The sequence below is a fragment of the Aedes aegypti genome, chromosome 3 (assembly GCF_002204515.2).
Source record: "Aedes aegypti strain LVP_AGWG chromosome 3, AaegL5.0 Primary Assembly, whole genome shotgun sequence".
Lineage (NCBI taxonomy): Eukaryota > Metazoa > Arthropoda > Insecta > Diptera > Culicidae > Aedes > Aedes aegypti.
The window spans coordinates 105,654,788-105,668,234 of NC_035109.1; the positions used below are offsets into that span (position 1 = coordinate 105,654,788).

General features: G+C 37.5%; 1 protein-coding gene across 3 annotated transcripts in view; it reads left to right on the forward strand.

The window, feature by feature from the left end:
* The window catches only part of LOC23687755 (G-protein coupled receptor 39), a 339,479-nt gene extending 337,226 nt beyond the window's left edge, over positions 1 to 2,253 (forward strand). For all 3 annotated transcript variants that reach the window (XM_021850745.1, XM_021850747.1, XM_021850746.1), the window contains one exon: positions 1,330 to 2,253. In XM_021850745.1, coding sequence (XP_021706437.1) covers positions 1,330 to 1,923 — 594 coding nt within the window. In that variant the 3' untranslated portion in view covers positions 1,924 to 2,253. The remainder of the gene's footprint in view (positions 1 to 1,329) is intronic.
* The last annotated feature ends 11,194 nt before the right edge of the window (positions 2,254 to 13,447 follow it).

A 13,447-nucleotide genomic window follows, 5' to 3' on the forward strand; every position in this document is an offset into this window, starting at 1 on the left:
ACAATGCCAAACTTGTCAAATCTAGAATGTTTCTAGTCATAAATACTACAACTCTGGTTAAATAAACAGAATATATTTTCTTGTTGACTATGTTATGGTAGAGTTAACAGATTAATGTAGACGGTTGAAAATCGTTGGTGCAGTTCTTAATTTTACCATGGATTCAGTTGTTTCTACAATAAAATTCATTTCAGTGTAGGGGGAGGGGGGGAGTATATTCAAGCGTTACGACTCATACAGAAAATTAAAATTTTCCATGCAAAAGGCGTTACAGAGGGGCGGGGGAGGGGTCGAAAATTTCCAATTTTTGCGTTACGTAATAAATGGACGCTGCCGAGTAGTGTTTGATCTTTCGACCTTGACGCTTGTTCCAGTGGGGGCGGGCGATGCGGGCAGGATCAAACATGTCGCGCGTCGGTAGTTGGGAGTGGAAAAGTGCGAGGTCCGTTTGTAGTGTTTGATCTTTCGACCAGTCAAGGATGACGGATCAATTGGTGAGCTCATTTCATGGTACTATTTCTAATCTATAAAATATGTATGACTGCACATTTAATGGTAAATATGATTCTTCAACAAACTATGAATGGTTCGTCACTGCGAGTGTCGACATAAACTCTGATTCATGAATTATTTATGTTTAACTTTTTTTTTCAAAACACCCCTCTCTTTTTACCTTTATTTTTGTAATTAAAAAAAACTTTGAATGGTTCGACACTACAAGTGTAGACTTGCGAAAGGTTCACTTTATTCAACAAACTTTGGATGGTTCGTCACCTCAAGTATCGGCATAATTTTCCTCTACATAGAAATTGTTCAAATCAAATGAAAATATTAAATTCACATATAAGCATGTTTATATCTCACAAATAATTATTTATCATGGTCTAATCGCTTATCAAAGTGAATCCTGTGACCCAACGATCCTCCCCATTAACAAACATCCCTCCCAGTAACCTTTGTGGAGATGCAGAGGCAAACACGGTCTCCAAATAGCAAAGGTTACACACTAACATTCCTTCCCCCAATCCCACCTGACTGCAAGGACGTGGCCGGCGTCCTTATTGACCCTGTATAAATAGAGGCACTGAATTATGCACACTGAAGAAGATTATGGCCAATCACAGCCGAACTTATAGTTAATTCTTTGTGCATTTTCACTGACTTCGGTCAATCACGGAATAGCAACCATTGATATGTGTAGTCAGTCTAAGCTAAGCTATGCTAAGCTACGTAATAAATGGACGCTGCCTTTCCCATCAACACTTTCACACAATCAATATCGAACTACTTACCAGTAAATCTGTTTTTAATCCTCATCTCCCTTCACAGATGGGCGGCCACATTCCGGGAAGTCGCGCCTCGCTCTCACCAAACATGCCAAGCGACGTCGTGGTCATGCTGGAAAACAAGCTTAGCGGTCGAGCACGTTGCTACACCACATCGGCCTCAACGCTGACGACGTCCACAACGACGACCACGATGACCACCGCCACCACCGGGGAAAACATCCTCAAGGTACCCCTGATAAGCATCAACGGTGGCACGGGCTGTCTCGTCAACAATAATGTAAATAGCATCAACAACAACTCCACCAATAATGCCATCATTCCCACCGACAACAGCAACAACATCAACCGTAGCATTAGCAAGGAAAACAACCTTTCCAACGCATCCACCCCGGTTCCGTCTTCTCGGGCGTCGACCAGCAGCCTGTCAATCGAAATGGCACTCGATACCAGCAGCAAACAACCGCCACCTAACCGGAACGACTTATCCCTGTCTGACCGAACAGACAGCAACGATTCCCACCAGCACCACCCTCAACAGCATCCCAATCCTAATCATCAATTAATTAACGGCTACGGAAGCGATAAAAGCGCCAGTCCTGCTGGAAGTGCTGTGATGCGTGAGACATGTATTTAACGGCTACCTTCATCATAGCAGCTACCACCGAGGCCTCCGCCAAACAGGATGACAACGACCCCAAGAATAGCCGCATGGTCAGCTCAGTATCGAGGAATGAAACCCGAAGCGACAAGCCGTTAAAGCTTGCTCTGCTTCAATTATAGATATTGCTGCAACGTGATAAGATGGCTCGCAACGGCGTATCGTCGTCGTGTCGATTGGTCGATATGAGTAAAATCGAGAGAAATGTGGCAATGAAAATTGAAAAAACTTTAACGTTCAACGCTCCGTCATCGTAATCATCGAACTTCAAAAGTAGTTTTTCTGTTCAAAACTAAAAATTATTCGATGAAAATGTGTTCACTGTGTTTCGGTTGGAGAATAGAATAAAGTGATCATATTTTACTGTAAATTTGTTTTAACTTTGAACGAAAAAACTGCTCTTGAAAATTTCGAAATCAATAACGGATCCTGATTCCTTAAGTTTTTTTTTGATTTTTTTTAACTTTTCTGGTACTTTCAGACAGTGCTATTATTGCACATGGCAAAGCGAAATTAGTATTTTATTTTATTTTTCCCAAGTTTTAACATTTAACAGCTCTGCTCTCAGGAAACTAGTGCAAAGCAAGGTGCAGAACTATTGATTTACCGTGTAATGAAGCGCAATCCGTAAGAATAGATCACCGCACTTTTTTTTTTCGAAAAAACATCATTCGAGCTTATGACCACGGCAACTCAACTCATAAAATCTGTAAACGGATAGCAGAGTACCGATCCGCACCATGCTAGGGCCAGAATAATGGTTGTGATGGTGCAAAAAACCCTTCCGCTTGACTAGGTCTCAAAACTGACTATGGCTGCTGGGTCGGTTGGCCACTTCCACTGATTGCTAGCCCACAAAGGCCCACCAACATTGTATTTTAGGCAAACATTATTCCAAGTTAAAACACAAAAAGCAAGATAAGCGTGTAGAAGGGAAGTTTGTGGCACAAGAAAAAGCCCTTCCAAAGAGTACAACCCAACAAGCGTTTATATTTTAGAAAGAATCTCGACACGAAGCTGCGAAAGGTTATTATTTTACATTAAAACAGTAGGTCCTATATGTAAAGCCAAATTGGAAGCCGACGAAAGAAAGGATGGCAAAACGAATCGGAAATTTACGACTCGGAAAAAAGTGCAAAAGGAAAGGCTTGAGCGACTGTTGGATGGCGGTTTACATGGGGTGTTGATCCAGATGGTTGAATAGAAATTAATGTAAAATTATTTTACGATGTTCATGGGTCTAGCAACATGGCAATGACGTAAGGAGTTTTGCGGGATTTTTACAGAAATCAGCATTGTATCCATTGATTGTGTAGCTATCCCCAATATCCATTCCAAGACAACTGTGAAGATGCACAGATACACTCGATCCCTAGCAATAATTGTTGTCTAACTAACATTCCTTCCCTTCCATGATGACCGATCAATTTTTTCTAATGTTTATTTGTGCATATCCCTTTTCCTCAAATTTTATTTGACAATAATAAAAGTTTAAATTTTTTGTCTATGATTTCTTAGGTCCCTTCATTCTGCATACAATTTCTCTCTTAACATCTCGATATCCTCCTTATCTCGATATCTCCGTATCTCGATGTGTTCCTGTTAATTTTTCGTTCCCAATTTTCTCTCTGTATGTCGATATGACCAATATCAAAGGTTACTAGATCCAATTTTTGGGGTTCAAAACAAATCAGGAACGTGCAATGACGTCTGATTGTTTATTATTTTCTTGGTAACTCAATCTAGTATTCATAAAAAAATTGTTTTTTGTCTCGATCTCTCCCTATCTCGATGATCCCTTCGATATCGAGATATGGAGAGGTGACTGTATCTCTGAAAAGCGGAATTTTTTTCGATGTCACTAAAATTTTTTGCTAGAAATTATAATCCAAAAGGTTATTGACAAACATCTGATTTTTTAGGGATCACCCTATATTTTACACATAAATGTGACAACAGAACCTCTAGAGAGATTACACGTCATGATGTAAAAGTAAGTCTTTCGTCTTACTTTTATGTCATGGCGTGTATCTTTTTTTTTTGGTTCTTCTGCATCATGTAATTTTAAGAACGGACGTAAAAAAGCGTCAATTGTTTCGCTTCTTTTATGTGCATCTTAATGAACTTAATTTTAAATGATATTTCATAAGAATGTAACCAATTATTGAATTTTGGGAAAATTTATTATAATCGAATAATTATATAATTTTGCGAACTTATTGTAATCTAGTACATTATTATATTATATTCTGCTACAGCTCTGAATAGTTCATCGTGATCGATACTACTCGTCGTAGTTCCCGACGGTGAAGCTAGCTTACTCCGATGGAGAGTTTCCGGATGGAGGAATATCTCCCGAAAAAACGTTACGCGTTGTCCTTACTCCATTGTTGGCCGGTAGAGTGCCGAAGACCAGCGATTCCGGTTGGAGGATATGGCTTCCGGTTCACTAGCGCTACGACAACTTAAACCGGTGATACGCTCGTACTACTACGCCCCCGGCGGTAGATCTATCATACTGCGAAGAAGATTTCCTTGGCGGCGGAAAATCTTCCGAACCAGTGCTATACGGGCAGATGCCGAGGTCGATCCTGTGATTTCGGTTCACAGACGCCCCGACGATCATTCGACGACCCGACGTCGAGCGCTGCTCTTTGCGTCTCGTTTTGCTGCTGTGCTCGCCAGTAGAGCTCGTGGATACATGACCAAAAGTGAAATTCAAAAAAATATATAGTGGCCTATTTACCCGAAAAACTCTAGATGAATTTTCACGACTTCCCTATATACCCCAAACTTTAAAAATTCATATCTCCTGAACTATGCATCGTAGAACAAATTTTTTTAGTGAAATCGAAAGGAAATTTTCTCAGCAATCTATTAAAAATATAAAAAGAAAAACATTTCCCGGAAATTTTTTCACAATGGAGAAAATTGTCGGAAAAATAGTGAAAAAACTATCATCTGTATCACGAAAAATTTTCAAAAATAAATATCTTTTGTTTGATTGACTCTAACTTTTGTCCATAGACGCCAAAGAGGTATCTATTACCGTTTAGGCGACAGAACTGAAAAACCGATGACCACCCGCGCGCTTCCCATAGGAAAATGTGTTCTATTGTGGGCCTCATAACCGTGCGGCATAACGGCGGCAGTAATTTACACGCATTGTAAGTGTAACGCAGTAAACAATCTTTATCTTTCTAGTCAGAAGAGATCAGAAGAAGCTTTTTGTCAATCGGAGCACTCTCCATTGATCTGTTAGGTGTTTTATATGTCCTTTATTCGTAACCTTTACTATTGAGACTAACAGTCTTTAATTGAAAACGATGCTAACAATAAATAATATTGGTAATGATATAAGCAAAAAGGATGTTTATGCATACATAAAGTGCTATTTGTAATTAACTTGCTATTTATTCAATTTTGATCAATTTATCAAATAATTATATAATGAGCTAAAAGCGCGCGCATGTTTTCTATACAAAGTGATATGTTTGGTTTAAATTCTAATTGTTGCATGGAAGAATACAGTATAGTATTTGCATCAGTAGCGCAACCAGGATTTGGTTCTGGGGGGGGTTTTGATATCTTGGAGGTAATAATTTTTGGGAAAGTAGGAAGCCAGACCCCATTCTTGGCTCACTTCGGCAGTGGGGTTTTTTAAAAAGCTAGAGCGCTCATATTTGGCCACAAACAGCATCGTACTGATGCGCTTCTTACACCAAAGTTTCAGAAAATTCTACCGAGAAAAACCCCCCATGCCAAACTGAATCAGGGAAGTGCCCAAATGGTTCTGCACCCTATGTTTCAACAAAAAAGTATATTTTGTTTTGAATGTACATACTTGGTTATACTCATTAAACAAGATTAAAATACATAACGCGTGATAATGCATTTCTCAATCAGCATTTACTTATCTGTGTTTGTTGAATATTTATTCGTTGTCGTCCCATGTTACAGTATTCGATATGCAGAAGGAGAAAACATTATCTGCGTAATTTTTTAAAACTGAAGAAACGATTCTCCGGAAATTCATATGCTCTGAAGGTCGGGAAAGTTTGCAATGTAATGAGCAAATTGAAAGATTATTTATGCTGCGGATGGGACCTTTTTCCCAATACATTTAAATGGATGACCAACTTCTGACACAAATGCTTCAGTTAAGTTTTCAGAAAAGGCAAAACAATATTATAGCCCACAGGTCGCTTTTCGTATTAAAAGATCAAACTTGGAAACCTGGGTCTTGGCTTCTAGTGGGCTTTTTGTAACTTGCACTGAAATTCATAAATAAGCTTTCACTCACTTCACATAATTTCACTCAGCAGAAAACTCATGATATTTCAAACACAAACTTCTTTGTCATCGTATGTTTCGCATCGTGTGAAAAATGTCTTAACTTTCACTTTGATTTTATTTGAATACAAAATTTTTACTAAATTATATAGTTCTAAAAACAAGTTTGAACACACGCCTCTCACGCCGAGGACCTGGGATCGAATCCCATCCCCGATATAGTCACTAAAAAATTTCAGTGACGACTTCCTTCGGAAGGCAAGTAAAGCCGTTGGTCCCGAGATGAACTAGCCCAGAGCTAAAAATCTCGTTAATACAGATAGAAAAAAACAAGTTTGAATTATTGATCTATTTCGCAAAATAGTGGAATGAACAGTTTTATTTTTGTGTTTTTGTTAAATTTGAAGATTTATTATTACTCAAAAGATTGATTTTTTAAAGCTGCGAATTTCCGGCAAACCTATGTATTTCCAAGTAAGGATGTAAATTTTAAGTCAATCCAAGTATTAGAAGCCGAGATCCAATCCTCCAAACTCGACCATTTTGTTTTGATAAAACGACCAACTTGTACTGTTTTGTTCAGTACTGTATTATAGTACAAGTTTGCAAATATTTTTGTTTTATTAACCTCTTCAGGGGTCTAAGAATTTAAAGAAAACATAGAATAAGAATGTTACTGTTAAAACCACTGAAACTCAGAGTGTTAATACGAGCCTAAATTAATGATCCATAATTGTAGAATGTTAATGAACTACAGAAATATACAAGATAAGCCTTATATTTTTTCGGCTCTGGGGGGGGGGGTTTGACCCCCAAAACCCCCCCTTGGTTGCGCCACTGATTTGCATGTATATTATTTCAATCAACTGTATGACACTCAGGGACGCTATCTATTGTTCCATTATTGATGACTGCTGTATAATATTCCAACTCAACAGCGCGCCAAACTGAATTGAGAAGCGAACGCGCGTAACGAATAATAATTGTATGTTTTGTCTGTCCGTATCGTGCACCTATATAAGGGGTGGTCCATTAATTACGTAAGGGTTTATGGGGGCAGGGGGGGTTGAAGATTTCTTACGCCCCATACAAATTATATTTGGTTTTCATACACAAAATCTTACCATGGGGGGAGGGGGGGTTGAAAAACCGCTAAAATTGTCTTACGTAATTAATGGACAGCCCCTAAGGCGCACTCATTTAATTTGTAAGAATGTAGTTTCACTCGTTTCCCCACCGAGTAGGCATGGTGCCTTTCAGTGGTAATAAATCAATTAAAGTGAAAGTCGTTCGTTTGATTTGTCCGTTGAATCGTAAAAGACACAACGTAGAGGGTTCATTCAAATATTACGTAACGCAAAATTTGCCAATTTCAGACCCCTTCCCACCCCACCGTAACAGCTTTTGTACGGAAAATTTTAAATTTTTGTATGGACCGTAACACTATGTAAGACCCTCTCCCTCCTCCTGTTGCGCTACGTAATATTTGAACGGCCCCAAAGACGTCCTGGCAGAAACACATTTAGAATATATTGATACGTTTTCAATGAAATTGGATCTTAAGATTCGATCCTTCAAACGTTAGCATAATGGGCGGCTCCCATAGAGGCTGTTAGGTTTAATACTAAATAACGTTGCTGATAAAGGGCACACAAAACACTCAACTGACCAATGGAGAGTGCTCCGATTGACGAAAACTTTCTTCTGACTGGAAAGGGAAAGATTGTGTACTATGTTACACTTGAAATGCGTGTAAATTACTGCCGCCGTCAGTGCACGGTTATGACTCAGCGCTGTAAACATTCGACACTTTGCGCGATATTCGTTTCGTTGCCATGGTCAGTAGTCACAGCACGAGCTTTAGAATGAACGTCGACAAACACAAAAAAGTGTCAATTGAATGTCGTCTGACACGATGATATTTGCATAAATCAAAGTTTTGCATAGAATTCAAACAATGGATCATAAAAAACATGAATAGTTTGATTTTGCCTGATATGTCGAATGTGACACACATACAGTGAAAGCAGAACATAAACGGTTTAGTAACGATTCCTAACGAAGCTATCGTGGTCAGTGGCATTCAATTGACATTTTTCTTTTCGACATTCGTTTGACTGCTCGTGTTGAGAATGTTTAAGGGAAGCGCTGCCGAATATCAGTGAAAACGTGTTGACTACCGTGATTGCTTACAACATTGAGTTATGAGGCCCATAATAGAACACATTTTCCATGGTCCTCGGTTTCTCAGTTATGTCGCCTGAGCGGTGAAAGATACCACTTTGGCGTCTATGGACGAAAGTTAGAGTACGGATTGATGAAACAAAAGATATTTTTCATGATACAAACGATAGTTTTTTCGCTGTTTTGCTGACAATTTTCTCCATTGTAAAAAATTTTCCGGGGAATGTGTTTTTTTTTATTTTTTTTATCGATTGCTGAGGAAATTCCCGTTCGATTTCACTTTGAAACATTAATTCTACGATGTCTAGTTCAGAAGATATGAATTTTTAAAGTTTGAGATATATAGGGAAATCGTGAAAATTCATCTAGAGTTCTCCGGGAAAATAGGCCACTATAATTTTTTTGAATTAACTTTTGGTCATGTATCCACGAGCTCTACCTCTGGTGAAGATTTCATACAAATCGGAGAACCTCCGGCCCAAACCTGTTCGATAATTTAAAAAAATGCCCAGTAGCGTAGCCAGGGGGTGCGGTGGTCAGATGATAGGAACCCCCAAATCGTGGTAAGAGTTCAAAAAAAAAAAAAAACAGATAGAAATTAAGTTTAGAGTTGACCCTGATCGGCAATGTGGAGGGGCCCCATGATTAATGTTATTAGTGATTAGAGTTGCATTAATACCTATTCAAATTTCATTTTATAAATCGGAGCTCAAATAGCCATAGCCGTAGCTATTCAGCAAGATCAAGCTGAGGGTTGTTTGAATGCCACCGATCTAGGATCCTTTCGTAAAAGATATTCTCTCGACTTCGTACCTGCCACACAATATACACATACAAAAATGGTCAATTGGCGAAGAAAGCTGCTAGTTAATAACTGTGGAAGTGCCCATAAGAACACTAATCCGAGAAACAGTCCCTGTCCCAGTTGGAACGTAACGCCAGAAAGAAGAAGAACTCGGTTTAATTTTGTCGGATCTAACTAAATGTGCGGGTCTCATAATCGTATCTAGAACTGATTTGGAGGTGTGTCACGGAACATATTCTTAAACAAATCGATTTTCATTTCAATTATAATTGAAACAATAAAACAGTTACCATCTTCGGGACATAGTTTGTAGCAGAAGGTCTTGAAAGTTTCTATTTTAAGCAAAATGGTCTCTAAAGCCATTTTTTCTTTATTCTGCTTGCAAGGAAATCCTGGTTCCAGAGAGACTTTCAGAGATGATTACGGGAGTTTATCACAGGTTCTTTAGGAATTTCTTTTCAGATTTCTCGAGGGAAAACTTCAGGAACTCTTCTAGTGAGTTTTTTCAAAGATCTATTCAGGTATACTTCTGGGATTTCCGTCAGATTTTTTTCTATTGATTTCAGCACCAAGTCTCCCAAAAAATCTTCCAGCGGTGTTTCAATAGATTGTTAGAGGATTTTTTTCGTAATTTGCTCCAGGAAATTCATGAGCACTAAAACGTTCTTTTTTACTATTTGGATTTCCCCAGATATAACTACCGTGTACCCCCGCTAATTTGAACGGTACCTCATGCAAACCATCGGGGTTCATTTTTAATTTGAACATCTAGTCAACCTAGAAACGTGTTTCTGGTTACCGCTTTCACTGTTTTGTTTTGATTCTGCGTTTCGTTCCACAGCGTTCCAACTCACTTCACTCCGTTCCATGAGCTAAATGACGTTTGAACCATTTTTAATCTGAACGATGTGCAAATTAACGGGGTACAGATTAAAAAGTGTTCAGATTAAATGTGGTCAAACCAACGGGGGTACCCGGTATAGGAGTTTCCTATAGGAGTTCGTTTACGAAAAAAAGAACATTCTACAGTTCTTAAAGAAATTTGGGGATATTTCCAGGAAGACCTACGAGAATTCCTATGCCAGTTTCTCCAGTTCATTTGAAGTTCCACACCTGCTAATACTACCGTAAATATTGAAGTAATTCCAATCATCTAAGCAATTTTTCTTAGTAATCTCGCAAGACTTTCTCCAGAGCCCAGGAGTTTTTTCAGAGAACTTTGTGGGAGTTCATAATGGGTTACTTTCAATTTTAATCAAATTTCATCAGTAGGTAAAATTTAGGATTTTCTTCTGAAATATCTCCCGGAGTTTTGAAAAATTTCACCAACAATTTCTAAAAAAAAACCTTTTTCAGAGATATTTCTGGGAAATGACTGGCGAAATTCTTTGAAGACATCTTCGGGAAATTTCTCTTAGAACTTCTAGAATAATTACTGAAGGAATCTAAGAAACCATCTGGAGAAATTCCTGACTGAATTCTCTTGTTGAAATCTAAACGATAATTTTGAAGAAAATTCTAGATAACCATTTGAGAAAATACTATTATAATTCTTGAAGATGTTGTACACGGAAATCTTGGTGGAAGTTTTGAAAAAACGATTGAACAATCATTGGATACATTCCTGGATTTTCTCGAAAAAAAAAATATCTGAAAGAATCTTTGAAGGAATTCATGCCGGTATCTCTGAGGTAACTTCTATGGTTATCCTTAGAAAAACTCAACGTTGAATTTTTGAAGATATTCAAAACGGAGTTCTTAACAAGTTCCTGAAAATCATAAAATAAACTCCTGAAGATTTTTTTTAATTTCAATTAATTGATTTTCAAGGCATCATCAAGAATTTCAAAATCAATCCCCACTCAAAAACACAAAATTTTTGAAATGTCCAAATTTACTTAGAATTCCCAATTAAAGCTGTATATGATTCATTGCAATTCACTGTATGTCCTCTCGATAATTTTCAGCCAACTAATGTATTTCCGAACAAGAATTAGGAAAACAAGGACTGTAGGTTTATTTATTAACATTTTACAATTGAAAAACTACAACCATTCCATCACTTTAGTCTTAATTCTACAAAAGCTATTTTTTTTATTTAAACAATCGATTTCACATTAGCGCCTTTCATTTTGACGTTTAATTTAATTTTGAGGGCCCCTAAATGGAACTCCATTCCGGGCCCCAAGAACCCTAGCTACGCCATTGGGCGATTGCAATTTTTTTTTTATATTTGTGTTAAATAAAGTTCGTTTATGACCCATCAATTTTATAGGAGACTTTTAGAACTCAATTCATGAATCAAACCGTGGATTTTTTTTTTTGGGAGGAGCAACGGAGAAATCTATTGTTATTAGAAAATTTATGGATATCATTTAAAATAATTATGAAGAAATACAATGGAGTAATTGTGGAGTTTGGAATTGGCGTTGGCAAACGGGAGCACCACCGAAAGCTCGACGCTCTGCTTTTGACGTTACTGGAAGAGTGTCGTGTTGGATAACGCTATGCCTACTAGATTGCGTGATTTACGATCGGGTGTCATCTTTACATTCTTTGGCTACTAAGTTATCGCTTAGAGTTATCATAATGTCACTGGGAGCATAGGGTTATAATAAAGCGGATCAATACCACACAGCAATATAATGTGCATTCAGATTAATTCATAAGAGATATTAAATATCACCGGAAGTTCGCCGAAGTTCGGCGTCGGCATACTACCGAAGTGCTACGCCGACAAAGGCAATCCTTATGCGTCGGCGAAGCATCAAATTAGAATGCCTACGCCGAACTTCGCCGAAGTTTTGACTGCCGAACTTCTAATTGTCACTCGAATTGTCAATATAACTGTGAGGACTCACAGCAAACGTCATCTCTCATACATTACTAAAAGACTGACGATTTAGTCGCACACATTTTTGTCTTCCTACATATGGCTTTATGACCAATTTGCCATTCTGTGTCAAACGATTTATTGAAATACAGTATCATGACTACATTATGATTTTCCCATTTTTTGGAGGATTAACTGTGGATGGTCATATGAAGATAATTATCACTCTTTTTTAGAAATGTACCTATACCGAAATTTTGTCAGTCAATTTTGTTTTATAGTTCCACAAAATAAACATGCAATTGATTTACTCAAAGTTCCGCCAGAACATTTTAAATTTTAGAAAAATATATTCCGAATTACTTCATTGAAAGTTGTACTATAAATTTCACCGGAAGTTCTATTGGGAATAAAAAAAATCCTCCACAAATACTTTGCATACTACGGCTTCACGATTGAATATTTTTCCAAAAATCTTCGGATTATACCGAGATGCTACCATATTCTCACTGCCATTTTATCCATATTTGTTGATACATTTTGGACAATTTAAATATACATTATGTATTTAACCATGGCTAAAGTAGAATCGAATTGATCCATCATTAATAAGCATTGTTTTATAAGTAACTACTGAACCCTGGCCGTTCCTCCGTTCGAAAAGGACCTGATAATATGCCGAAACATATTAACAGCTCCTCCGCCTGAATGCAGCCGTTTCATGATAAACCATGAACCGTTACAGATGTGCCAAAGTATTGGGAAGGTGATATGTTTCACTGACGGGTATTATTATGGTGCACCTTCTACTTTGGCACCGTCAAACCCTGTATTCTTGGCCAGGGGCAATCTCTTATTATTATTACTATTATGTTTTATTCAAGATACTTTACCATTTGGCATTCGTGGTTTTTAGTTTTGTTTTAGTAAACGTTTGGTTAAGTTTTTATATCAAATAATTTCATCTCGTAGAAACTTACCATAATTATTTGTTTATTTATCGGCTCAAGCGCTTTTAGGCATTACGGAGTCGATTTTATTTTATAATAATATTTATACATAATTTTTCAACATAGAAATACTTAAACTTTGAAGAATGTAAGCACACGAATGCACATTATATTACAAAGCTTCAAAAATACTAACAAGCCTATTCGAATTATTTGGATTATGCTCCCTAATCTATTGGTATGTAATAAATTTTTCCTTTTTCAAATTTTTGCTTTGCTTTTTGGGTGATTTTAAGTTTTTTCTTGAGAAAACTGTAAAATTTTACGCTAACAGATACTATGAGTAGAGCACCTTTTTTTTTGTTCCCGTGCCTGTATGCTTATTTCCTTTACTTTTGATGGCGCTACGTCCTTCAAGACATGATGTGCACCACA